This window comes from Pseudoliparis swirei, chromosome 24, assembly GCF_029220125.1.
Source record: "Pseudoliparis swirei isolate HS2019 ecotype Mariana Trench chromosome 24, NWPU_hadal_v1, whole genome shotgun sequence".
Taxonomy (NCBI): Eukaryota; Metazoa; Chordata; class Actinopteri; order Perciformes; family Liparidae; genus Pseudoliparis; species Pseudoliparis swirei.
This window is the reverse complement of record NC_079411.1, coordinates 25,355,388-25,381,388: the sequence shown is the minus strand read 5'-3', so window position 1 is coordinate 25,381,388 and position 26,001 is coordinate 25,355,388. Positions and strand designations below refer to the sequence as shown.

Below are 26,001 nucleotides of genomic sequence, written 5' to 3'. Positions count from 1 at the left end.
ATACTTTCCGTAGCCACTGTAAATATATTCCACGAGGTTCCTCGAGTTGTTCCAACTCGTTTGACTGACTCTCCGCCAGCAGGCGGGCGGAACAAAGTGATGAAGGGGAGTTTTCCTCGTCTGCGTCGGCAGTCCTGGCAGACTGGGACGTTGCCGTCTGCGAGCTGTGAATCAACTAATTTGGTCTTCTGCGTCACGTTCGATACACATTTCAGAAGAGCGACTCAAAAAGTTCAAAAGAGATGTGAATAAATTCAACAACCGTTTATTTATTTTTCTCCATTTTGAATATTTCACAATCAAAAAAAGTGTGTTTTTGTCATCATTTTTGCATATCCACATGAAGTATAGCAATACATAATCACTTCTGGACAAGCCGTGTTCAAATTGTCTTTTTTTCCCTCCATTTTTCGGAAAGACTTTTCTTTTTTTCCGGCACACAACAAAAGGTTATACGGTAACACAGAGTACAAATGGTAACTGGGGCGAAGAGGGGCATCATGGGTAAAAATCACACAGCACAACCAGGAAGAGCCATAGGGCAAAGACGTCACAACAGGATGACAAGAAGAAAAAAATGCACGTAATAATAATAATAGCCCAAAAATAATAACCGAATATAATAAAAAATAACAATATTTAAAAAAAATAACGACAGCAGTATACAAGAGATAGAGAGAGACAACTTTACATTTATACATAGTGGCCAGGGAGGCAGGCACCAGAACGTGAAACAGTTAAAAACGTGTACACATTGTAGGTAAAACAACTCAGTGCAGAGTGGGACTGTTAAGACATTTTGCCACGTCGGGACGAGGGACAACACAATCAAGAGGCACCTGATGAAGAGAGAGAGAGAGAGAGAGAGCGAGAGAGAGAGCAGCTTTGCTGGTTTTGCGACCGGAGAGACATTTATATTTATCGGACAGACAATAGTTGTCTGGAAATGAAGATGTATTGATTTTCGTTGAACGGCCTTGTGCTTGTCAGGTTTTGCAAACAGCAATGTGTGACTGCGTAGCCGTGACTGATATGTGAATAAGTGGCCGGGACGGTTTTGGACAACGTCGAGTGTCAAATAACAAATTACAAATCAGCTGAATGAGGGCCCTGAAAAAAAGTGTACCTTTCTTCTTTTTTTTCAAACAAGTTGTGACTCGACGACAAAGTCGTGGAGTCATTTTCTAGAGACAAACAGTGTCTGTACAAGGTGTCTCGACGAGAAGAAATCACTTTGAAGTCGATGAATTCCGCATCCCGCTGCTTGATTTTTTGTTTTGTTTATTTTTTTGCCACATTTTTCTTCTTAAAATATATATTCCTTATATGCAAATGTGTGTCACAGTAATATACAATCTAAGTGCTTCAGAGGTGAAAAGGGGACTTGTGTGTGCAGATGGTAAGAAGGGCTGGGGTGAGGGGGGGGGGGGGGGTCAAATGGTACAGGTGTGTTCAGAGGAAGGAAGAATGCAACTCTTTTGACGCTACAGGAGGGATTGTGTATTCTTTGGTCAAAGGAATGTTCCCATAATGCCACTAGAAATGCCGGCCGAGCCACCGAGGCAGTTTACAAATAATGAATAATTGAATAATGTTTTGGATTTTTCCCCCAGAGGAATATCCCAGTCTCCAAACCTCTGGAGAGTTTCATTCTGGCCCCCCTCCCTCATTAAGTGATCCATCATTGTCATTAGAGGGGTAGATGGGAGGTAGGAGAAGAGCGAAAGGGCGAAAGGGAAGAGGAACAGGTGACACAGTGAAACGTGGTGACATCACATCCTCACCCAGGAGTACGGTGGCGATGTGAGGTCGTGGAAATGTTCCCATGTGTCCTTAATCTCACCTCTTGTTCCTGCTGCTGGATCCCTTTTCCCCTCCCTCCTGTCTCTCATTTAGAGAATCCACCTCCTCCTCCGCACACACCATCTCATTCTCCGCCTCTTTGCTCTCCCCGTTGCCGTGGGCGCCGTGGTGGTTGCTGGGGAGAGCCAGGTAAGGGTGCTGAGGCAAAGAGGGAGAGGGGGACATGGAGGTGCCGACCGTCGCCTCCATCTGCAGTCCCGCCGCCCCGTTGGCCACCGCTCTGTATTTGAGGCGGAGCTTGTGGGGCAGGGCGGTGCCTTTGACCTCCGCCAGGAACTCGCCGTGCGAACCCGCCGCCCCCCCCGCCGCCGCCCCCGCCGCCGCCTTCGGGTGGAAGCCGCCGACATCCGAGGAGGACGAGCAGGGGGACTCGTCGTCCGTGGAGCCGTCTTTGTCGGAGCTGCGAGGGTCGCCGTCGCTGGACGACGTGTCTTTAGTGGAGGAGCTCTCCTGGAAGAAACCGGCGGCTCGCGGCCCTCCCTCGTACGTGAGCACGGGCGGGTCTCGGTGCAGCGCGTCGAGGTAGCCGCTGTGCTGCGGGAAGGAGGACTCGCCCTCCTCCGTGTTGTTGATCAGATCCGGGGCGAAGGGGTTCTGGTGGCTCTCTGCGTGCTGGAGGCTCCTCCCCTCGCCCCGGTAGCCGTAGTGCTCGCGGTGGCCGACGGGGTCGTAGCTTTGCCGCGGCTCCTCCGCGCGATCGCCGGCGTATTCGTACTCCGGCGAGTCCGCCGTCTTCGTCCTCTCGAGTTTCTCGGCCACCTCCGTGACGGTCGCGGCCGGCGAGTGCCGGGCCGGCTGCGGCGGCCGGCGCTGCTGGTCCTCGGGCCTCGGGGTCTCCACGGGGTAACAGCCGCTGCTGGAGCGGTACAAGATGACGCTGCGCTGCGCGGACGCCACCGGAGGTGCTGGACCGGAGGCCTCCACGTGGCGCTGCTGCTGCTGCTGCTGCTGCTGCTGCTGCTGCTGCTGCTGCTGGTAGTCCATGACACTTTCAGCCAATGGCACGTTCTGCTGGTGAGGAGAAACCAGTGCGGCGTGGTTGGCGTCGTAAGCCCCGCCTTGCATGCCGTCGGACGCCCCGCCGCTCTCCAGCCGGGCCGTCTCCGTGCCGCCGGAGGGCTCCGTCTTGATGTTGAAGCCCGCGGGCTCCGGGCTGTCTCTGGAGGAGCCGTCGGACATGTCGGAGTCGGAGCCCCGGGGGGAGTACTGGTGCTGTTCGGTCTCAGACGAGTCCGAGTTCAGCATCACCTGGGACGCGCTGGAGTAGCCGCTGCTCGAGAGGTAAGCGTTGCCGTTCGGCGTGCCGTCGCCGCTCCCGCCGCTGCCGTTGGCGCCGGCGGCGGCGGCGGCGGCAGCGACGCTGTTGGAAAGCTGCTGGCTTTTTTCCATGTAGGTGGCGGTGCTGATGAGGCCAAAGCGCAACTTGAGCTGGAGGAGCTCCGTTTTGATGCGGACGTTCTCCTCGTTCAGCGCCATGACCCGGTTCTCCAGCACCATGTCGTTGAGGCGACGCTTTTCCCGCGAGCGCTTGGCCGCCTCGTTGTTCTTCCGCCGCTTCTCCCAGTAGGAGGCGTCTTTCTTCTCGTCGGAGATGAACTCGCGCTTGCGACGGCAGCTCGCGCTGGACTTGGAGCCTTTGGACGGGCGGCCGGCCCGCCCTCCACCTTCAGGGGTCGGGGATGGGATGCTGCCGCTGTAGGAGGAGAAATTATCGACCTCCATGGCATTTTTGTTGCTGGTGGATGGAATGTGTAGACTCAGACTTTCCATTTTTTTCCCTGCTGGGGGCAAGAGAGTAACTCAAGCAAAGGGTAAAGGGGAGAGGGAGAAAATGTAAAACTATACGAGCCTTCTGCTTTTGCGCCTAAGCAGTTGGACCTAAGTTGTAGGATCGGCAAAAACGTCTCGATGAGGTAATCGTGCTCCTTGAAGGGGATAGCCTCATCGATTTCTGTTTCTTATTATCTCGATCGAAAACGTTCAAGTGTCCATATTGGCCAAGAAGATCAAAAAGAGGTGGAAAACCGCAGACATTGAACTCGTGTTCTGAACGAGGAAACAAAGGATAAAGGAAACAAGTTTGTATTTTTCAGACAAAGAGTCTTTCGGTGGACCTCGCAATCAGATCAGAGTCGTCTCCAAAGTTTCGTTGCGTGTGATTTGGAGTTTATCGGCGTCTTTCAGTCAAGTTGCTGCACTCTGTGTGTCTTCCAGAGGATGTAGGTCCGTCTGCGTAGTTCAGGATCCAACTTCTGTGCTGCTTGTTTGCTGACCACTAACTGTGTTATGGAGAGAGGGGGGGAGAAAGGGGGAGAGAGCGTTAGATAAACTGTAAAAAAAAACGCTGCCGTTTTTTTTGCAACATATATGTTTCAGACAGGGGAAAATAGATTTATGAAGTGTAGTGCAAAGCTTAAATGTGGGTCCTTTGAGTGTAACCTCGAGGGCTTGAGATCGATACACAATCACAATTCAACCTGCGACAAAGATCTATGGCATAATCCCCCAAAATTCGGTTATGATTGTCTTTCTTGTCTTTGATGTATTGACTTTACAGAGAAACGAGTGTCTGTAGCAGCACAGCGTGGCTGGGATTAAACATACTGCCTGTGCTGCCGCTGCAGAGCTCTTGTGTAAGACGCCGCTGTCAGAGTCACGTAACAGGCCTCAACCCGGATGACCTGGCGCCAGCTCCGCAGACACGAGGGGTGAGGGAGGCCGGGAATGGACGAGGATACGATGCATCGTCACACACACGATGACATCGTATAATCCGGTAAACGATGAAAACAAATTATGGGCAAGCGTGATTTCAATTTATATATTTTTTAAATGCACCACGAGGGACAAGATTTAAAGTAGTTACATCGATCTCATGGAGAGGCTGAAATGGTCCTATGGGAGGGGACACATCTGTGTGAGGCAGTATGTGTGTGTGTGTGTGTGTCTATGCAGGGTTCTTACACATTTTGACCATGACTTTTCTGAAACTGAAATCTGAAATCTCGGTATAAACATGAAAAATATAGAAAATGTTGCGTATTGATTGCGTCTTTCTTTAAAAATCACATTAATTATTTAAAACTCGGTGTAAATGAACACGTCATTATAACAAATTTCCATGACTTTTCCAAAACTTTTAGGATTTACGTTTTTTCCATGACTTTTCCAGGCCTGGAAAAGACCATTTTAAAATTCCATGACTTTTCCAGGTTTTCCGTGACCGTACGAACCCTGCTGTGGGTGAGGAGGAGCGGCAATGTCTCGGTTTCTCTAGTTGCTGTCACACCGTCTGAATTTACACATCTGCTGAACATCCTTATGCAACGGCCACCCAACGTGTTGTGCATTAATAACCACGCTGAATGCGGACGTTGACGGCAGCCCAACGTTATGCAATAACTAGATCTGCACTTGTTTTTTGCCGGATTCCTTTGTTTCTCATATGAAGTCATTAAAAACCCATCACTACACTGGCCCACGGAGTCCATTACAAACACGAAAACATCTTTCCATGACACACACACACACACACATCGAGAGAATATGTAATAATCTAGGTCACGGTGCCGGTGGGTAACAAGGCCTCCACAGGTGTCCATTTTCATTCGCAGCAACACTGGAATTAAGCGTGGCACAAATGTGAGCGAACGTCATCACTTTTATTAGCCTCATCTTTCCCATTAGCTATTTTCCAGAGAGGAAACTGGCACAATTATAGTTTGATGGACACTAACTTATCGAAATAAACGTCCCGGCCTGACCGCAGTCCAGTTAGTTTCTCTGTCATTTTCATAATTGAGAAGCAACTTTTAATTTGTTTATCAAACAATCAACACATGTATGCAAATAACATATTGGTGTCAGAGGAGTATTTTAATTGTGCTATTGAAGCGTCTGATAGATACAATATATATTTTGTAACAGCTGTAGCACCTCATTTCTATTTGTAACAGTTTAGCTCCACGCCTTCCTTTTTGTATTAGTTGTTTTCATCCTGTCACTATCATGTCATTCCAGATCCTGCTTCCCATCTCGTCAATCCAACTCCCTTCACCTGCCTCTGATCACCTCGTTAGTCTCTCATTCCCTTCACCTGGTCCTCACGCCCTTCTCACCTGCCTCTGATCACCTCGTTAGTCCCTCATTACCTTCACCTGGTCCTCACGCCCTTCTCACCTGCAGCCCATCCCCTCATTAGTCCCTCACTATTTAGCTCCTTCACTTCCACTTGTCCTCTGCCAGATTGTCTTGTGTTTCTCAGACCAAGCCCTTGAGCGGTCCACTGTGTGTTTGTATATTCTGTCTGTCTGTTCCGTTCCTGACAATACTTTCAGTAAAGGAGCTTTATGAGCATTATCTGTCTCCTGAGTCGTGCATTTGGGTCCACCCTAATCCCGTCGTGACAATATTCTTGCTTCCGTTTTTGTCATTTGTTCTATTCGGTGGCGTATGACACCTGACGTGACGCGAGCAGAGACAGCAGCCCTGAGCAAGGCTTCGCCGACTTTTCTCGTGATGTAATGTGATGGCACGAGGGCAAAAAAACACTCAAATCCCAAAGAGAGCGGAACGAAAGTGCTCCGGTCGAACAAAAGTGACACACGTCGACGTTCTTTCACTGCTCTGCAGTTTATTGTTCCCGATTCCAAAAACCACTTACTTCTGATCTCCGAGTCAATGCCGTTACTATTTAATCAAATGTGCATCTTCTCCAGACTGCTTACGCCACTTATCTGCTTCCCCCCAGAGTCAATGACCCCGCTACGTAATCTCACATTCACGAAACCCATACTGGAGACCTTGAAACAGCTTAAATACCGCTCTGAATAGTTAACCATTTGTTAACCCGTGTCTGTTGTGTTGTAACTCGGGCACTAAGCCGGCTGCGGGCCAATCTTCAAACTGAATTTTCCCTTCGATGACAAAAACAAGGATTTCGATTTTCCTCCTTCTCTGTACGACGAACAGAAAAGGTATTTGGACACAACCGTCAACACGTGTGGAGGAATGTGAGGTCAGCCCCTCCCGTGCTCCCCAGCCTTCAATATTTTTCATAAAGACGTGCAGAGGAGGGAGGAAGGGGGGTTTAGGGGGGGGGGGGAGAACAAAGGCGCACGGGAAGGAAGCGTACATACGTCTGCGCTGTCCCACTGACCTAGAAACGACGCTAAGCCGTAAACACGACTGCCTTTGACGGTGTGCCATAAAATAGGTCAGTGGGACTGCAAGGGAGGGAGGCCAGGATAGGGAAAGAGAGCACTATAAATAGAGGGAGAGAGAGCTGAGGGGGGGGGGGTTGGTGGATAAGAGAGGAATTTTACAGAATCTGCATCAGGGGGAATACAAAATAAAGAAAACACAAACTTCTCGTCGTCATCCGCCTAAAAATCGGACTATGAAACCCCCCGGTGATATATTCATGCAACATGAATCCTCTTTTCGCCGTGGAAAACCTAACGACGTCTTACGCATCAGGAGCAGATGAAAAAAACAATCGTGAGAGATGGCATTGACGTCAGAGCACACACCCATCGCTGCAGCCAAATTCACAAATAACAGGCTCTCTCTCTCTCAGGACCGCATGGGGAGGGGCTGCCGTTGTTGCTCGTAACATACGTGCTCTGAATTTCTCTTACATCTTGTGTAACACATGCATATTATTACATCGCAGCACAAGCTACAGGCTGTGTCTCAATGTCCTGCAATGCCCCCCCCCATCACTGTCCTCTGTGCGTGTTATGCTCAGAAAAGAAGACCAGACATAAGCTGGAAAATAAAGAGACCTGTGCAAGGTACATTAAGTTATTGGCTCTTTTTTCCAGAGGCTAATTTCCCCATTTTATAACAAATGATTCACTGCAGTTTACTGTAAGTAGTTTGTTCTCAGTGTTTTTTTTCAGAAAACACAGGTCTGAAGTAGTCACCAGGCACTTGCTACTCGGGAGGAATGCTTCACCTCTGACCTCCTCTAAGGCAAGTGTGAGTAAAGCTCATGGCATCCTCTTCCCCTCCTCCATCTTTTAAGTGATTCAACACCACACACGTGGAAGGGGCCCCGAGCTCGGAGCCTCCATTTTGCTCACAGAGCTTTGCGTTGAACAACAAAACTATAGGAGACAAGAATCCAAACCTTCCAGGTCAACTCGTGAGACCTATTGCCAGAGTCCAGGTAATGGGTGACTAATAACACACCTCTACCTGTGCTGATGGTTAGCGGCAGAGTTCTAGATTTTACAAATGAATACACTATTTGAGAGAAAGTAACACATTTGGGGAAGAGTGAATCTATCAGGCATTTCCAAATAAATACGTACGACCTTATTATTAAATATTACATATTTGCATCATGTTCTGTTTCGTGTTTTGCGATTCGTAACATGTGACCTAGATATTTCTAATTTAAATCTTTATTTTTTTGTTTTATATATATATATATAACATGTTGACTTATAGAAACTAAACTAGGAAATGGGGTCGAGTAGCCGTAGTTGCTAAGCTCTGCGAGTCCTGTGTGCCTCGTGTCTCCTCGCCCAGATACAGGTCTGACCTACATTCAGAGGGCTGGCTGGGACTGAGCAATGCAGACGGCTCTGAAACCAGACCAGCTGGCAGCAGGCGGACGAACAGCCAGAACTCTGCCTACCTTCTCCAGACAGGGTTTCCATGCATTGCATCACTTCCTGCATGTTCAACTTGTTATTTTTAATTATGAGTCAGTTGCTAAGCTCTTGGGGACAGAAGTGTTCTGTACCAAACAAAAAAAGATTATTCTCTGATTCAAGACTTTTTTTATGTTCTTTGTTGTTTCTTGGAGGGCAAAATTAAAAATAACTCAAAGACCCTGAGCAGCTGCGTTACGTCGATGACGAAAGCTTTTCAAAAAATATCTAATCCGTTTTAGTAATTAGGATTTAGTGTTAATCTATGAATGAATGATGGGAGGAAGGAGCGGGGTGTGAACGGGAATCAATTACAGGCCTCTCTGTCCCGAGAGAGAGCTGCTGTTTATTGCTTCTCCCTGCTGTGTGCCGGTTATGTCATCCCCTCCAACTCCCTCAAAGCAAAGCTCTGTGCTTTACTTAACACACCTCATGAGAACAAAAAAATGAAGACTCACTGTGACTCACTTTGAATGAAAATCAGACATTTTGTTTCTCGTTTGAACTTGAACATCTAGACATCTGTTAGTAATTTCACAGGTAAATGCTCTGGATATTGCGAGAAATTTGATGTTTTATAGAAACACAAGATAATACAAATATAATATATATATACAGACATATATTACTGTTGGTTAACATGTCTCCCTGCCCCCCCTATAATCTATCTAATTATCTTTAAATGTTTATTAAATATTAACACTGGCTATCTATCCTAAAAACATTATGATGTTGGACTTTTTTCAAATTAAAATCTATTTATATCCTCTTATCTGACTTGAGTTTTAATTACATGTATTGAATTTGTGGCATTGGCAGTATAACCTTTATAATGAATCAGTATCCAAAAAGAAGCCATGCTTTAGCTAATCCTCACTGATGTTTCAGATGGACACCCAACAAAAAGATGAATTCATAAAAAGCAGCCACAGTGAACTAGTGACCTACATATGAGGGACAAACGCATCCAAAAACAGCGGCATGCCACGTGCAGGAGCTAATATATGCTAGTACCCTCTGTGTGTCTGCGTCAACCAGACAACACAGAGCCGAGATCCTCCGCTGCCCCCCATTCCCTGGAAAACACCACCATGCGGGAAATAACCTCGCCTTGACATTGAGCCCACAACGTGGGAGCCGGAACACCGTGTTCTCCCGGTCCCTTTTTATATATATACAAAAATGTCAAAAACCCGAATCATTTGAAAATGCAACAAAGTAGCGCCTTCGCCTTCAGAGCACCACGTTCGATGAGACATGAAAGAAGCCGCAGACAAGTCTCAAAGTCACGGACGCGCGTGCGGGTCTGCCGGCGGCGCCGAGAGTCGTCGCCATGTGAACAATAAAACCGGCCACGAGCGAGCACGTCGTCCTCTTTTAAAAAAACACACATTTATACACGACCGCACCGAATAAAAGAGCAAATACCGGGAGACGATAAGAGACAAAAGACAAACGCCTTCCACTCAGTCATAACATACCTTTTCATGTCCTGGAGCAAAGGAGGAGAAGAAAGAAAGGGGGGAAATGCAGGCTTCCCCGACACAAAAGCTGTCTCGCTCCCGTTTCCTCGTTTCCTTTCCTTTTCCTTGTTGCCGTTAGAAGAAACCTCGCAGCAGCCGGGAAAAAGAGAGAGAAAAAAGCCGAAAGGTTTTTTTTGTGCCTTCTTTTCTTGCAACCCGCGGTGCTCGGGGTCCGTGGTGGGTTGAGTCGGTTGAGTCGGTGGGTCGGTGCTGTTCCCGTGTGTTGTTGGCTCGCGCTCGCCGGTGTGTTGTGTGCTGCCGGACACTTTGCTCCAGTTTCTCCGGCTCCCTTTCTAGAGATATGTGTTAGTAGGTCAGCGGTTGCATAACAGCTCTTAGGCTGCCTCGTCACGTTTTTTGTCCTCTATCTCTCTCGCGCGAGAGTATATACCTCCCTCTCTCTCTCCCCTCTCTCTCTCTCTCTCTCTGCCTATACTTTTTTTTTTAAATCTCCATCTTCTCCACGATGTAATACAATCGCTTTTCACGGGAGTTTATAACATAAAAAGTTCTTCCACCATTGCCAGTACAAATGTGGACCTTCAACAGTTGAATGAATTGTTCAAAAAGATAAAAGATTAAACTATTTTAATATGGTTTTAATCTAATTTACACATTATTATAATAACTCTATCATAACTCTATCAATATATGTATTTGAGTTACATGGCTATGCCGTCATAGTCTGCAGAAGGACATGATTTGGGAAGAGCAAATGAGCTATCAGTTCAAATAAAATATCCTCATTTCACTTTCACTGAAAAAATGGTGTTAAATATAAGTTGCTTTGTGAGAAAATATGTTCTTGGGACTCTCCTTTTCCTTTTTAGTGTGTTCTATTTGAAGTCTCCCTCAGCATACAGGTTGCATCCTGTTAAAAACCCGTTGTGTTTACAGTGGCAGACGACAGTGCAACTCTTTGTTCACACATTAAGGTTGTTATCGTGTTAAAATGTTCTGAAAACATTGGCAATGATTTCCCACTTTTTTGGGATTAAAAACAGAAATTCCACATTCATCAGGTTTTTTATTTGTTTGCTCTGTATGATTAATAGCAGAAATAATAAATACTGGTGTTTTTACATTGTAAAAAAAAATGTAACATTTATTTTTTTAAGAAAAAGTCACATTCAATTTAAATTTTACTCTGAAATCATTTTTCATGGCTGATAGAAAATGTAGTATAACAGGACAAAAAGATCCTCTCGACTATAATTACTCAATTGATCTTGATTTTTTCACCCTTTCATCTTTTCGACATTTGGTTTATCTCTATTGGATACGTGTATTATCTGCTTATGAGCTTTCCTATTATCCCATGCGGCCCGTTGTCCTCATTTCCACTACACCACATGAGTAGTTACGTCAGCCCTGTTTGGTATCAGACACACATTCACTTCCAACCCACTTTTTTTTCATTCCCTTCCCCCTGCTTTGTCTCAAACCACACACGTGAAACCATTCACAGCGAGCACGCACACACACACACACACCACCACCACCACCACCACCACCACTAGACCATGTTGGGGGAAACGGTGGCCTTGAACATGTCTAGCTCCTCCCCCACCAGTCCTCTGTTAAAACCACCAACCCCCAACATATTCCTCATCTGCCTCTGCATGCAGGCATTCCCTTGGCAACTGTGGTGTGTGTTGGTGTCTGCCTAGCAACCAGAAGGCTCTCACTCCTATGGCATGGTGGCATGGGGGGTTTGCAGCCTGGACCTGGTGAGGATTGATTGCAGACAAAAGATCTAATGTGTATCTTGTGTTGTTGTTGTCGAGGCTAAATATTTTTTACCAGGAGGGGGGAGTTCTGCAGCTGGGTCACCTGTTTAACTTCACATGTCAGCATTAATTTAAAATGTCATTCTCAAGTGTAGGCCTCAGTCTTGCATTGTGCATTTTAAGTAGAGACGGGTCATTTGAAGGAGAGAGAGAGAGAGAGAGAGAGAGCAGCCCTTTCAACACAAAATGACATCCATGCTTGTTGTGCAGAATGTGGTACTACAGCAAGCACAATGGAGGAGACGACCTCTAGTAACACTGCTGTGAATGAATGAAGGAGTCGGGGATCCACGCTAATGAAGTCACGTGGCGCCACCTGGCGTTGATTAAAATAATTACTCAAATCGAAAATGGGAATGTTCAAGAATGTGTTACTTTAATAAAGAATAATGGCCTTCAGTCAAGTGAATCATAGTGTCAGACCACAATTAACAATGCAGCGTATGTATTGCTGCTTTCTGCCTCCAGCTGCTGTAAGATTGCATTCCAGGGCAGCTCTTTTAATGTTTATCTGCAGATGTGTAACTCTTTCCAGGTGTTCATGTATCCTGAATCTGTTCCCTTCACTTCCACACGGGCCAATCAGTCTCCACCGCAGCTGCTTCGTTGCTATAAATAGATTTCATACCGCTGACGTGATAGATGACTCATGCCGAGTCTAACTCGTCTCCCTGCATACAAGCACCACTCCCTGGCAATGTCCCCCCATTTCAGAGACCCCAGTTCAGCGAGGGTGGAAAGACAGGAGGAGAAGGAGGGGGGGGGGGGGGGTAGTTAGATAGATAGATATATACTTTATTAATCCCCAAGGGGAAATTTGTCGTCACAGTAGCAGCACCAATAAACTAAACACACGAGAATAAAATATAAAATATAAAATGTAAAATACAAAATGAAGTATATATATATATGTATATATATACACATACACACACACAAACAAATATAATACAGGGTTTGGGTTAGTGTTAGGGTTGGGTTAAAGCATTCATTAAAGGAAGTTAAGGTCATATCTGAAATTCAAAAGAAAAGGGCTGGGGGAATAAAATGTATTGATGACTCGTGCGCAGTGCACCTCTCCTTCTCTCCAGTGGCACACCCAGAATAGCTCTCTCTCTCTCTCTCGTCTTAAACTGGATTGGCTGTTTCTTACTCCTCTCCTCTCTGGCCTGTGATGTAATGCAAAATGCAGTTGCTGGGTTTTTTTTAGAACTCTCCTGCATAATGTATGATTATCACTGTGTCTCTAAAGATACATGTGGCCTTTAGGACCAATAAAAACACATTTTCTTTTTGAAGAAGGATTTTATTGCTGGATATTGTTCACACTCATTTCATCTGAGATCATAGATTTAATATAATACATAATAATGTATAATAATTATAATGTTAATAATAACATATCATCTGGAAGACAGTGAATACGGCATGCTTTGCCTTTACAGTTACACTAAATGCAGGTTGGTTTGTCATGTAAAAAAAAGTACAGATATTATTTTTAAGTCATAAGAGATCCATCAGTTGTTTATATAAGATAATATATTTCCAAGTACAGTTCAATTATATATATATATATATATATATATATATATATATAATAATAATTCTGAACAAGTAAATATACGGTTATGACTCCTTGCTGTCATAAGTCAGATACACATACAGTAAAGAATTTAAAAATACGTCTTCGGTCAGATTGTTGTTGATGTTCAGTGTTTCTAAGTATTCCGCCAAGTATTCAGAAATGTACAGCCTCCTTCAAATCCCAGGAAATCGACATGATCATGTGATGATTTAACACATCACTTTTACTTTTGCGTGAATTAATTAATTCTTATTTAAAAAGTTCAACATGTGGGTGCTTTCTGGTTTAGTTGGCTGTCCCAGTGAAAGAGGCGTCGCAAATAAGGTTTGTCCGGAGGTGTGAACACAGGGGCCTCGCTGTCCCGTGGGAGCCGGACGTCTGTAAGATCGATGGCTCGTAAAGATGTCGTGAGAAATCTGTCCGTGAAGTCGTCCTGGCGCTCAGGCTTTCAGTGATTTTGAGAGCAGCTGTTGAGAGAAGAGCCTCTTGAGTTGGGTCACTTCCTGAGACAAACAGCTGATCTGAGACCTGAGACTGACGTCCTCCGTTGAATACTTGGTGCCCCTGGAGTTGTGCAGGGAGGAGGAGTTATACTGTCCCTGATACTGCTGCTCCGGTCCACCAGAGGCCTCCTCCCGGGACCAAGCGGCCTGACCCTCTGTTGGATTGTCCCATCCCGCCTGCTGGGGGCCCCTCACCTGGATGTTTGGCCACACTGTGGCAACAGGCGGTCCGCTGGGTCTGGCGTCAGAGGACGATGGAGACAACTCCCCCGCGTCGCTGAAACCGGCAGCTCCTTTGAAGCGGAGCTTATGCGGGAGGCTCCTCAAACCCTCAGGAGAGTCTTGTCTGCTTCCGTACTGACCCCCGTTGGCCTCCGTGGGACAGACGTGGGAGTCGTAGCCCTGCCGCTCCTCCATCAGCTCCCTCGGAGAAGGCCCGCAACGCTCGCCGAGCGCGTCGCCGAAAAACACAGGGCTGCCCGCGTTCGAGCCGCACGCCGTGGACACGCCGGACTCCTCGGACACGGCGTGACTTGACATCGGCTGTGGAGGATGAGGGTGGGCGTGGTGGGTGCTGGACGGCGTATTGAGGTATGGGGATCCATCGGCGTGAGGTTGGTAGAAGCGCGTCGGTCTTGTCGTTGGGAGAGCACAGAGCGGCAGGATGGAAACATCAGAGGAGTCTTTAGCCGGGCCGGAGCGAAACTTCAGCGCCAGCAGCTCGGCTCTCAGGCGGCCGTTCTCCTCCAGAAGGCTCGTGACCCGCCTCTCTAAGACCGTGTCCTTGGCTCGCCTCTTCTCTCTGGACCGCTTGGCTGCCTCGTTGTTTTTTCTCCTCTTGTCCCAATAGCCGTCGTCTTTCTTATCGGTCGGGATGAACTCTCGTTTCCGACGCGCGTTGTTGCCGGTGTCCTCGTCGCAGCCGCCGCCAGCCTTCGCTTCAGCGTTGGCGAGGCCCTCTTCGTGCTTGAGGGCGAAGGTGTGACCCAGGAGGGTTCGGGCCAACTCGCTTGTGGAAGTCAGGATGGAAACAGCCTCACCAGTGAAGGACAAAGCCTTTCCCAGAGGCCTGAACTCTGGCCCCTCCACAGCCAGCAGTGAGGGCACTGACAGGTCCTGGAGGATGCCTCCCACTGTCTGACCCGTCATGTTCAAACACTGATTTGACACTTGGGGGAGCTGTGAGTGTGTGAAGAACTTGCTGAAGGTTGGCGGTTGAGTGTGCTGTTATAGCACCACCTAGTGGTGAAAGATGCAAAAGTGATGAGGTGACCACTTGTTGACAAGGTAAACATTTTACTGGTGCCAGTTGAAAGTTGTAAATTTGTTAACATCTGGAATAAACATACTACTACTACTACTAATAATAATAATAACAACAATAATAATAATAAATTAAATAAAAAATGTTTTCAAATAAATACTTACAGGCACAATTATATAAATATAGATTCATAATAATCGTCTTATATTATGTACTGTTATTCACATCTAAACAGGGCAGTCTGATTTATAAGATTTGAGCAATCAAATGACCATTAAAAAAGGCAATAATGAGAGAAAAAGAGAACAAATGTGAAAGATACATGTTTAGTCTAATAATTAAATTCGCTTTTAGAGTTCGATTATGAGTATTATTAGTTAGTTATTGATTATTAATTATTGACCCGTTATTTACAATTAGTTTGTATTACTACTAACATGTTTTTATTAAACCTTGAATCCTAAATAGATGACTAAAGCCTGAGCCTTATATTATTACATAAAGATCATCTTCATCGCATCAAACTAATAATTCCGAAAACTTTCTTTCTTAAAATTAATGTAAATAAAATGTAACTACATAACCTGGCGTGATAAAAATAAGTTATGCATACATTACATCTCGGGAAACATAAAGTAGACGTGTTACTTACTCAAATCAAACAGATGCTGAAACCGCTGGTGGAGAAGTCTCCATTCAGAGAGGAAGGAGACATGAATGTTTCTGCTCCTCCTCAGCTTTCGGTCTTTTCTTTCCCAGCTCCTCGGTTCATCCGGGGTCGGATCCTCACCCCGGACGACCCAACCGCCCACTACTCCTCCTCCTCCTCCTCCGAGAAGGGAAGCAAGCTGAGTCAAACCAACGGCGAAATGCAGCAGGACAAACAACTACAACAAACACGCGCCGCAACCCTAATCCTAACAGGTAGTTTGACACGTTTTTGACGACTCTAATACAAACACGACATTTCCAGTTGAAGGATGTCGAAAGGTTAAAATATACACACACAGTGAAACAGCCACACGGCAAGTCAAGTCAACAACACGTAACAATAAAATGTGACTAACTGTCGTTATCTGCCCTGTAAACATGCCATGTGTCAGATAATCAGCCGTTAGACCCGAATGACCCCTGGAATTTCGACTCGTCCAACCCGTAGTTGTGTTTACGCCAGTTGGGCTACAACACGTTGCATTGTAAAGAGATGGTGTGTTTAGCTAGCTCGTACTTACTTTATCAAATAATGCCACAAATAGGCCATCGAAGGCCCGGACATGTCCTTTGGAAGTGAAAAGGCTGACGTAAATGTGAACACCAAATACAAATATCTTACACTAACATAATAGTTTACATTAATTTACATTCAAGTTGGAGCGGTGGTTTGAGCTAGCTAAATGCTAACCCCTCCAAAATGGACAATACTCACAATTAGATTTAGTTAACTATGTTTATGCTGTCTAGCAATAAAAAGAAATTAACCTGACAGCTGAGGCTGGTAGGAATGTGATCAGTTTTGAAGTAATAAGTCAAAGAATACGCTCATTTGTCGATAAATACACATTTGACCTGATGGTAAAGACGTCTCAAAGTTAACCCTGTAAGACCCAAGCATAGAAATAATATCTAAATCTTTTTTTTTTAAAGTCAGATGATGTTGTAAGAGTCTTCTGATGCAGATAATGAAGGATTAATTTTAAAAAAATGTTTTTGTAAGTTTTTAGGGAAACGTTGTAATATTGCAACGTTGGGCCTAGTTGGTAGCAGAATTTCAGCATTTGCTCTCCTTGCTGGTGGCATTCTGAAATGGAAACAATAGTTAGAGAATGTTCAAGTATAACTAATTCCAATGCAAATTAATCCTATTCAGGCAATACACTCCACTGATGGCACACAATACTGTCTGGCTAGCCTAATGTGCTCTCTACTTACATTTACAAAAGGAAAATACAACCCCCCCAGAACTCTTACATCCCCATATTCCAGAACATTTACACCTCTCCCTGAACAATGCATTATAAATGCAACCCCCACATTCCAAAACATTTACACCTCTCCCTGACCAATGCAAAACACATGCAACTCCCACATTCCAAAACATTTATAACTTGTCTCTGAACAACCATCCTCCAAAGCATTCTACACACATTATCTGGCTTGTGTAACAAGGAGATATTTGGGCAAACCAACAAAGTCCAGATTAAAAAAACAGTTGACTATATCTCACTGCGAACATAGAAATAACATAGGGTTTGGGTTACCCTAACCCATTTAGAATTATTCAAATATGGTCTAAACTTAAAATTATAACAAATAACCCTTTTGTAAAGTGTGAATCATCAAATACATTATATTTATCCTGTATCTGAACATCCGAGAAGTGGAATGTCTCCATGTAGTGTGCAAGGTGCACCTGCTATTTTAGCTACCATTTTCACCCAACGTTGTAAAATTACAACAATGACATAACAAGCTGAAAATCTAATGTGATGCATTAATTCCACAATAACTTAGTATTTACATGAACTACATATTCTAACAATCACCCAAAAAAATATTTCATGGAATTTACTTACTTCAATGTTGATATAACCAGTTGAATGAAACAAGGAGATGTGCTTCTGGGAAAGTTTGCAGGAAGAGTGAGTTCATGGCCTTATGGCCACACCTGTATACACATTTACAATCCAATGGCATTGCAAGGCAAGACAATAGGACCCATTGACTATGTAAAAATGGTCTTTCCCCAAAAAACGTTTTTGCAAATGTGTTTTTTAGAGAGATAAAAGTGACGTTGTAATATTACAACGAGGGGTCTTACAGGGTTAAAGAGGTCATACGAAAGTCTGCAACATGTTTGACTTAGTTGTTATAATTCATTTTTATAATTGTTATAATTATGCATGACTAAAGAACCAGGTGGGGTCTTCTACCATCCACTGGGTGTGGGAGTTTGTTTTTCATTAACATTTTCATTTGTAGTGTAATTCTTTTACTCCTATGATCATAAAAACACATATTTCTTGCGGTTTTATACTGCAAAGATAATTTCTTACCCATTCAACACATAATGCACTAACAGGTCTCTGTTTACCCGATTTTATTTTACTGTGTCAAATGAGATCATCCAGTTTATAAGTCACGGTGGCTTCAGTTGCCTCATTTTCTTTTCGCGGGTCATCACCCATAACGAGGAGTTCAAGGTAACTCAGCTTATCAGAAAAATGTGTTGCCTACATGTGCTGTTTGTTTCACTACAAACACTTATAGAACATACAATTATTCTTTCATTTCCATCACAACATTAGATTATTAGACACACCAGCTGCCACTTTTAAAGAGGATGTTTACTGTCCTCACTGTGTGTTTTCTCCTTGTTCAGAGACCAGAGGGCCTCACTGTGAAAGAACAAAAGAAGCTTATCACTGTTTTACTGCACCTGTAAATTAATTTATACATTTTATCACCATGTCTTTGAGATTAAGGATGTAAAGAGCCGCACCAAGAGAGTGAGTCATTTGAATAAGAGTTGATAGCGTGAATGGAAAAACAGAGCTGTTGTTACGCAATACTCAGAAAGAGCATGTGAGGACTGCGTTGCTAGAAGTTCAGTTAGGGTGAGGTTGCTCTGAAAAAAGGAACATTGTTCCATCTGCAGGACAGTGATACTTCCTCCCTGCACATGGACATGCTTCACACAGGACTCTCTCTCTCTGTGTCAATCTCACTAATCTCTCGAAAACCATGCAGGCAAAAGTCTCTAATTTTAATGTATCTACTCGTAACATCAATGTCACCATTGACCTGTTTTCATGACCTCGGCAGAACAGTTTCAACATGTTGCTTCACGGCTCACTATGCAGTCGTTTGCACACACTCTGGGAAGAGGTGGGGGTGAAATTCTGTGATAAGAAAAAACTGTCCTGAGGTTCAGCTGAAGGCGCTGCCAACCAATTAGATTAAATTAAACATTCTGATTTGACCTTTTTTTTTTGTGGAAAGTATTTTCCGAGAAATGCTAGCACCTGCACCCAGGGTTCGTACGGTCATGGAACACCTGGAAAAGTCATAGAATTTTTAAATGGTCATTCCCAGGCCTGGAAAAGTCATAAAAGTTTTGGAAAAGTCATGGAAAATGTGTTATAATCACATGTTCATTTACGCCGAGTTTGAAATAATTAATATGTTTTTTAAAGGAAGACGCTCAAAATGTAAGCCGGCGTACGCTCTCAATACGCACAATGTTCTAAATTGTTCATGTTTATACCGAGATTTCAGTTTGGTCATGGAAATTTGGTTTAAATTAATGGAAAAGTCCTGGAAATCCATTGGTCAACATGTGTACGGACCCTGTCAATATCTTTGCAGGTTGTTGGTCATAAACCAAAGTATTGGACGAATTAAATAGTTGATTATGGCGGTAGATGCAGAATCAGGGCATCACCAAAGTCAGTCATCCAGAAGGGAACAACTGTGAACGTCTGTCAAATAAATTAATAATCAAAAGTTCTCGAGACATTTCGCTAAACACTGAACATGTGAACTTGCTGGTGATGCAGGAGAAAAAAAATAACTTGAGGGGGACAGTGGCCTGGTTTGACCCTGTGTGTGTACGCTCAAGTTCAAATCCGGGGAGCTAGAAATCGTTACCTTTGCTGCCACATGAAGGGCTGTTAGCTCTGGTCATGAATGTGTAATCTCTCTATGATATAACTGTAGATGGAACATGCTGAGGATGGATATATCAGATTGAAGGCGGGTATCGGGGCTGTCCTCAAGTAGCAGGGTTTAACCCTCCTGTTACCTTAGGGTCAATTTAACCCCATTCAATGTTTAACGTCGGTGTTCTTTGGGGTCAATTTGACCCCAGGCTGTTTTTCACTGTGTCAAACATATAAGAAATATCAACTTTGTTATATATTTAAAGGGCTATTTAGGTAGTCAACAAACAAACATAAAGTACCTCACACTTAAACTTGGAAAACAATATTAATTCTAATAATTTTCTGGAGGTTTTAATTGCTGGGGTCAAATTGACCCCGAGGGTAAAATATGTCAGTAAATATAAAGGTAACAGGAGGGTTAAACATTGAATGGGGTCAAATTGACCCAAAGGTAACAGGAGGGTTAATATTGCAGAGAAAACAGTGTTAATTGTGTCTTAAGAGTGAGTTTTTTGCTGTGTCAAAGATCTTATGTCTTTTTCTCAGTGTGTCTCCAGGAAGAGGAAACGATACAACGTTCGAAAAGAATTGAATGGCAATTTTTGCATATTTGACAATTTAGGTAGCTGAATTTTTTTTTTTCCTTCTTCCAAATCTATAGCATTTATATTACTGCTATTGAAGGTTAATGTCATATATTACACATCTTTTCCCAGTAAACCTTCCTTCAGCTGCTTCAGTTTAATCAGTTTTTCCATGTTGAGTAACCACGTAAATATGTTTTTGTTAAATAAAACAATTAAATTAAGTTTCCTTTCATAATTTGATAGGAAAAAAATAGTTATAAATCTATAAAGCAGATGTGAAAGAAACCCAGCGCATAGAGCACATGGCACTCAGTTGTTGAGCCTTGGCCTGGTCACAAAGATTACAATAATGACATGTTTCACCTTTGACCTCTTGAGCTGCTCAGACAGAAAGAAAAACTCCAAAAGACGCAGAAGAGCGGAATAATTCATGACTTGTTCGTGCTTCAGCGCTTATTTTGCAAACTTTACGCTCGAGTATTCACATGAATGCATAACGCACGCATAATACACTCTGTAGAATATAATATGATGTAAACAGGGAAGGTGGAACTAGAAAGTGGAAGTAGAAAGATTTAGTTCTGCCTCCGTTCTCGTGTCAACTCTAAATCACAAATCACGTTCTCCTGAGAGCTGCATTAAAATAAACTATCGGGGAAGTAGCCGCGGATCTATCTGCTGACGCGTGATATTGTGCTGCGTGAGCACAGTCTCGGTGGATAACGGGTTATTATTGGCCAATGAGTATATGTCTGCAGCACTTTCATAATCAGGAGGACTTTCTGTGGGTATATTTGGCACTAATGTGTTTGTGAAGTGCAGGCGCGGCGTGGGCTCGTTGGCTATTTGGCCATCTTGGATGAGCGGGTTTAAGAAGCCAATCACAGCCTCGATAGCTGCACCGAGGAGGCGACTCACACGGGAGCTTCTTGCTGCTCCAAATAAAGACTAATCGCCACACTTCCAAACCACCGGGGTTTGTCCTCGTCTTCGTTTTGGGCCAAGTCGGAATAAATAAGTCCTATTAAACCATTTAACCTGCGCCGACCTTTTAAGAATCGATTGCGGTAAAACCGGATTCTTAAAGGGCCAGTGCAGCGATTTGAGGGTTGCGCGGTCAGAGAGAGAAACCTGAACAACAGCGCCACAGGCTGAGCACTTCTCTCTATGATACCGTACTGAATGTGTTCAATCACTGCCCCCTTTAACCCTCCTGTTACCTTCACATTTACGACATATTTTACCCTCGGGGTCAATTTGAACCCAGCAATTAAAACCTCCAGAAAATTATTAGAATTAATATTGTTTTCCAAGTTTAAGTGTGAGGTACTTTATGTTTGTTTGTTGACTACCTAAATAGCCCTTTAAATATCTAAAAAAGTTGATATTTCTTATGTTTGACACAGTGAAAAACAGCCTGGGGTCAAATTGACCCCAAAGAACACCGACGTTAAACATTGAATGGGGTCAAATTGACCCTAAAGGTAACAGGAGGGTTAAAGCCGATATATACTAACTCAAAACTACAAACTAATCGGCCTCTTTCTTGCTTACCTTGCAGTAATATTAATATAATACACATACAACAGGATGCAATTCATCTGTGGGATTAAAACAAGTGTCCGTGTTCTCCAAACTATATCTCCTACACAAAAAGTAACTCTGACCTCAATAAACTAAGCTTCCTTTTGTATGTCCCATATACTGTAATTTTATTTCACTTGACATGTTTTGTGGAACTGAACTGTAACTTTGTGCACTTTAAAAAATAATCAAAGCGCTGTACCCATTGAGCAAAATTATTATGGCTCATATTACTTACATTTAATGTTTTTTCTGACTTACTTTTAATAGTATGTATCACTTACTTTTAATGTGCTTTACTGTAGCTTCACACTGTGTTCTTCTGACCACATATACTGTTGTTATGCGTCTCATCCTGTCCTGTTTGTTATTGTTTTATGTGTGTTACGGTCTATCAAGGGACTATATATGCAAATTAGCTGTAGAGCTACAATCTGGTATAGAGCATCACATGGTGACATTTATGTTTTAACTGTACATGGTCCTTTTTAAATAACGATAATAATAATAATAATAGTAATACTGTTTGATGTAAACAAAACTCAAAGAAAGTTACATGTAGTTATTATAACTTTGTTGACAACTAATTTTCAGTGTTAAAATGTTGATTATTGTGGTTTTTTTCTTCTTCTTCTTTCTTCTCTTTGCTGCGAAAGAGAGGGAGCTTCATAATGTGGCGGCGACCTCATCTGACATAATCAGGATGAATCGGTGAGTCCTGAGTTACATAAGCAAGTTCTCACCCAGATTAGACACAACTGCCAACATCCCAGAGGACTGCCACCTAGAGGCCACAGGCCGGCATTACATCTGGAATGACTGGTCCTCTAATCATGTTCCAGATGTATTCTTTGGGTACATCATTTATTCTGCTTCATGGAGAACAAATACATGCTCTTATAAATCCCTTTAAAACGTTGAGTAATAATGAAATCACAATTATATATATATAATAATATTATTATCGGCGGCATGAATACATCACGTCACACTCATGTTTACAGCTTTAGAGTTCTTTATTAGAATTATGATAATGAAAACAATGATTCAAAAGATTTGAACGATCCTTTTGATTAAAATAAAAAACACTACACTAAAATAGTAGCCTATCTTCTGCTGATATAAAATATTACTTTAATAAATATGTTGCTTGCATATTTAGATTATAGAAACAACTGGGAAATAAATGCGGATTATTTACAGTTTTAAATTCTGCCGGACACAAAAGCATATATCTTTTTCTTAAATAAAAAACAAACAAACAGTTAAACATAAAGGTAGGTGACTAAAATTCACTGTATAATCACATGGTTTGACATACTTTATGGTTTGTTTGTTTGGATTCTACAATCAATATTAAAATCAACAAAAGTTCTTTGGGAAATCAGACAAAGATATCAGATCATGTCCGCATTACTACACATTGGTCCTCAGCAGTCTGTTCAGTGCACCATGAGATCCAACAGGATATACGACTGCGTATTGTTTTATAATCCGTATGACACCAATTGTTGGTGGGTCTTGTGTTCGTGTTAACGTCTGCCGCCTGCACGCCCACAGTGTGTACAGTGTTGTTCTAAGAGGCCCTATTGGGGAGCAACACTGCAAGCATGAGTTGTACAAAGCCTGTTGTTGCTCCAGAGGGAGCATGTGTGAAGTCCCATTTCATTTCAGTTAAATGATGGCCCTTGATTCAGTGCCGGTTGGAAGAATGAAAATAATTTGGAGGTGAGGAGTTAGAAACGAGGAGATCTTACCAGACCTCTGGAGCTCCTCATCACTACACGAGTGGCTCTTAGCGTAACACACCAGAATCTCCAACAGAACTGTTCATGGACAAACTGCATTGTGGGTAATGTAGACGACACGCCAGCGATATCTCTAGTTCCGCTACGTTCATTTTGGAAGTTACGCAATGCTTTCGGAGTAATAGTAGTAAAGTTATTGGTGAAAGAAATACTTCACCCACATGAATGGCCGTAAGTATGTATCAATGCCCCCCCCCCCCAACATTTTTTTTATTTCGCTAGCATGCGTCCATGGTGAACAAAGATTTTAAAAAATTTAGGAATGTTTTAAATGAATTTATGTAAATGAGGGCCGCGTTTAAAAATGTAAAACAATAGATGAAAGCCTCTGTAATCCAAGTCTCATTTATCATGTCATATAATTTGTCATATTTTGTCACTACTTACAAACACTTCCAAGCAACTGTGTAGAACACTTGCCAACGCACGTATTTGGGTTGCACTGAGCATACGACCAGATGAATGAGTTATATGACTTTACGACATCATACTGCACGAGTTGTGTGAAGCATGCAAGAGAAACTATTTTCTCCAATAATTCAAGGTAAATGTTTTAATTTCTTTCTTTTCCTAACTTGCGGTGTAGTTTTCTGTTTAATGTGTTTAATGTAGTCTGCTCTGCACGTTCTCTTTGCATTGTGAAAATATTGTGAAAATAAAATATTACAAAAAAGAATTCACGGTAAAACGATGAATAATATGCAAATCGTTCAGTGGGTGAAACACGTCTTTAGTCATTACCGAATGGTTACTTGGTCACTAATCAATCATTTTATAAAAAATAAAAAAGTCTTCTGAATTGAATTGTTCTCATTTGTCGTCTAAAGCGAATAATTTTTTTAAAACGCTCAACCAATCAAACATCTCCCCTCAGGCACGGGGACGCTGTGCTTGTCGGTGTTGTCGGGTTATTCTGGGCACAAGTGCATCAAGTGTGTCTCTTCATGTGCAGAGCGAGGTGGTCGGAGCGGGAGAAGGCCCTCTGACACAGCACGCACTCGTACGGCTTTTGGCCCGTGTGCTTGCGGTAGTGACGCGTCAGTTCATCCGAGCGGGCGAATTTCCAGTTGCAGCCCTCCCATGAACATTGGTAAGGCTTTTCCCCTGAAGAGCAGAGAATACACCACATTATACTTCACAAACAAATGCGTTAAATCATATATTTAGACCTATACAGAGTGAATTCGTTGTACCTGTGTGGGTGCGGAGGTGAGCCTTGAGGTGTGAGCTCTTGGTGTAGGTCTTGCTGCAGCTCGGGTATTCACAGCTGTGGACGGCGGGCCTCTTTTTGCCCGTCGCCCTTCGACTGCGCTTCCCCTCCATGCCACCAGGGGGCGGCTGTGGAGCAGCCAGCATGGACTGCTGGTGGAGAGGCAGATGACCGGTGGTCTGGCCGTGGGGGTATTCGCAGAAGCGGTTGGCGTTGTGGTTGAAGTGGGGCATGTAGCTGTAGTGTCGAGGCTCGGGGGTCACGGCGTGAAGCGGTATGAACCTGCTGTCGGGGAAGGTCCCCATGGAGGGGTGTTGGTGGGGGTAGTACGGCTCCCACGGTGAGACCACCTTAGTGAAGGCTCCCCTGCTGCGCCTCTCGTAACTGCCTCCTTGAGGGAAGCCGTACTGATCTACGTCGGGCGGATTGGGATATGAAGTCCGAGCCGCACGCTCGTCTTTATACCCGCGGTGGTGCGGCTCTGGCTGCACGACCGGCGCCGCGGTTCCAGTTGCGGACAGGAGCTCCGCCATGAGGCAGCCGCTGGTCATCTGCATGTGCTCTGGTCCAGGTTGGTCCTTAAACACGTCCACCTCTTGGTACGCCGGGTTCGGGTCCGACTGCGCGAGCCGCTGCGGCTCACTGTTGTCCAGAGACGGGTTGAGGTCGGGCGACGGGCTGCTCCAATCGGACAGCAGGAACTCGATGTCCCAGGAGGCCTGGCTGTCGTCATCCAGGAGCTCCTCCGTCATCGGCTGAGAGACCTGCAGCTGCCCAGAGCCGCCGGGTGACGCCTTGTTGCCGAGAGAGTCTGGGAGGAGGGAGTCGGCCTCGGACTTCCACACCTGGATGGTGTTGGAGAGTGGTGATGACTCAGCAAAAAATTCCTCCACAAGTTGGGATCTGACTTTTTCTGTCCCCATACCGATTGGGGTTTAATTAATTAGTGGAGGCGACAGGG

The 26,001-nt window shown here is 44.1% G+C and overlaps 4 protein-coding genes across 4 annotated transcripts in view; 1 reads left to right on the top strand and 3 right to left on the bottom strand.

Moving 5' to 3' along the window:
* Positions 1-249: 249 nt before the first annotated feature.
* Positions 250-10,387, bottom strand: nfil3-5 (nuclear factor, interleukin 3 regulated, member 5). Its single transcript, XM_056409775.1, has 2 exons — positions 10,007-10,387; positions 250-4,142 (listed from the first exon to the last, which is right to left on the bottom strand). The coding sequence occupies exon 2, from the start codon at positions 3,631-3,633 to the stop codon at positions 1,840-1,842; it is 1,794 nt and encodes a 597-aa protein (XP_056265750.1). The 5' UTR covers positions 3,634-4,142; positions 10,007-10,387; the 3' UTR covers positions 250-1,839.
* Positions 10,388-13,123: 2,736 nt separating this feature from the next.
* LOC130190810 (uncharacterized) lies at positions 13,124-15,932 on the bottom strand. Its single transcript, XM_056410436.1, has 2 exons — positions 15,843-15,932; positions 13,124-15,165 (listed from the first exon to the last, which is right to left on the bottom strand). Exon 2 carries the CDS (start codon positions 15,073-15,075, stop codon positions 13,864-13,866), a length of 1,212 nt encoding a protein of 403 aa, XP_056266411.1. The 5' UTR covers positions 15,076-15,165; positions 15,843-15,932; the 3' UTR covers positions 13,124-13,863.
* A 95-nt stretch (positions 15,933-16,027) lies between these two features.
* c24h22orf23 (chromosome 24 C22orf23 homolog) overlaps positions 16,028-26,001 on the top strand; it is an 18,436-nt gene continuing 8,462 nt past the window's right edge. The window contains exons 1-2 of the mRNA XM_056410440.1: positions 16,028-16,114; positions 22,679-22,733. The gene's annotated coding sequence lies outside the window, so the exon portion shown is untranslated. The remainder of the gene's footprint in view (positions 16,115-22,678; positions 22,734-26,001) is intronic.
* klf1 (Kruppel like factor 1 (erythroid)) overlaps positions 23,020-26,001 on the bottom strand; it is a 4,437-nt gene continuing 1,455 nt past the window's right edge. The window contains exons 2-3 of the mRNA XM_056410437.1: positions 25,024-25,885; positions 23,020-24,934 (exon numbers count right to left, since the gene is read on the bottom strand). Coding sequence (XP_056266412.1) covers positions 24,759-24,934; positions 25,024-25,885 — 1,038 coding nt within the window. The 3' untranslated portion in view covers positions 23,020-24,758. The remainder of the gene's footprint in view (positions 24,935-25,023; positions 25,886-26,001) is intronic.

Coding starts and splice junctions, on each gene's coding strand:
- nfil3-5 (XM_056409775.1), bottom strand. CDS start 3,633: ATGGAAAGTCTGAGTCTACACATTCCATCCACCAGCAACAAAAATGCC.
- LOC130190810 (XM_056410436.1), bottom strand. CDS start 15,075: ATGACGGGTCAGACAGTGGGAGGCATCCTCCAGGACCTGTCAGTGCCC.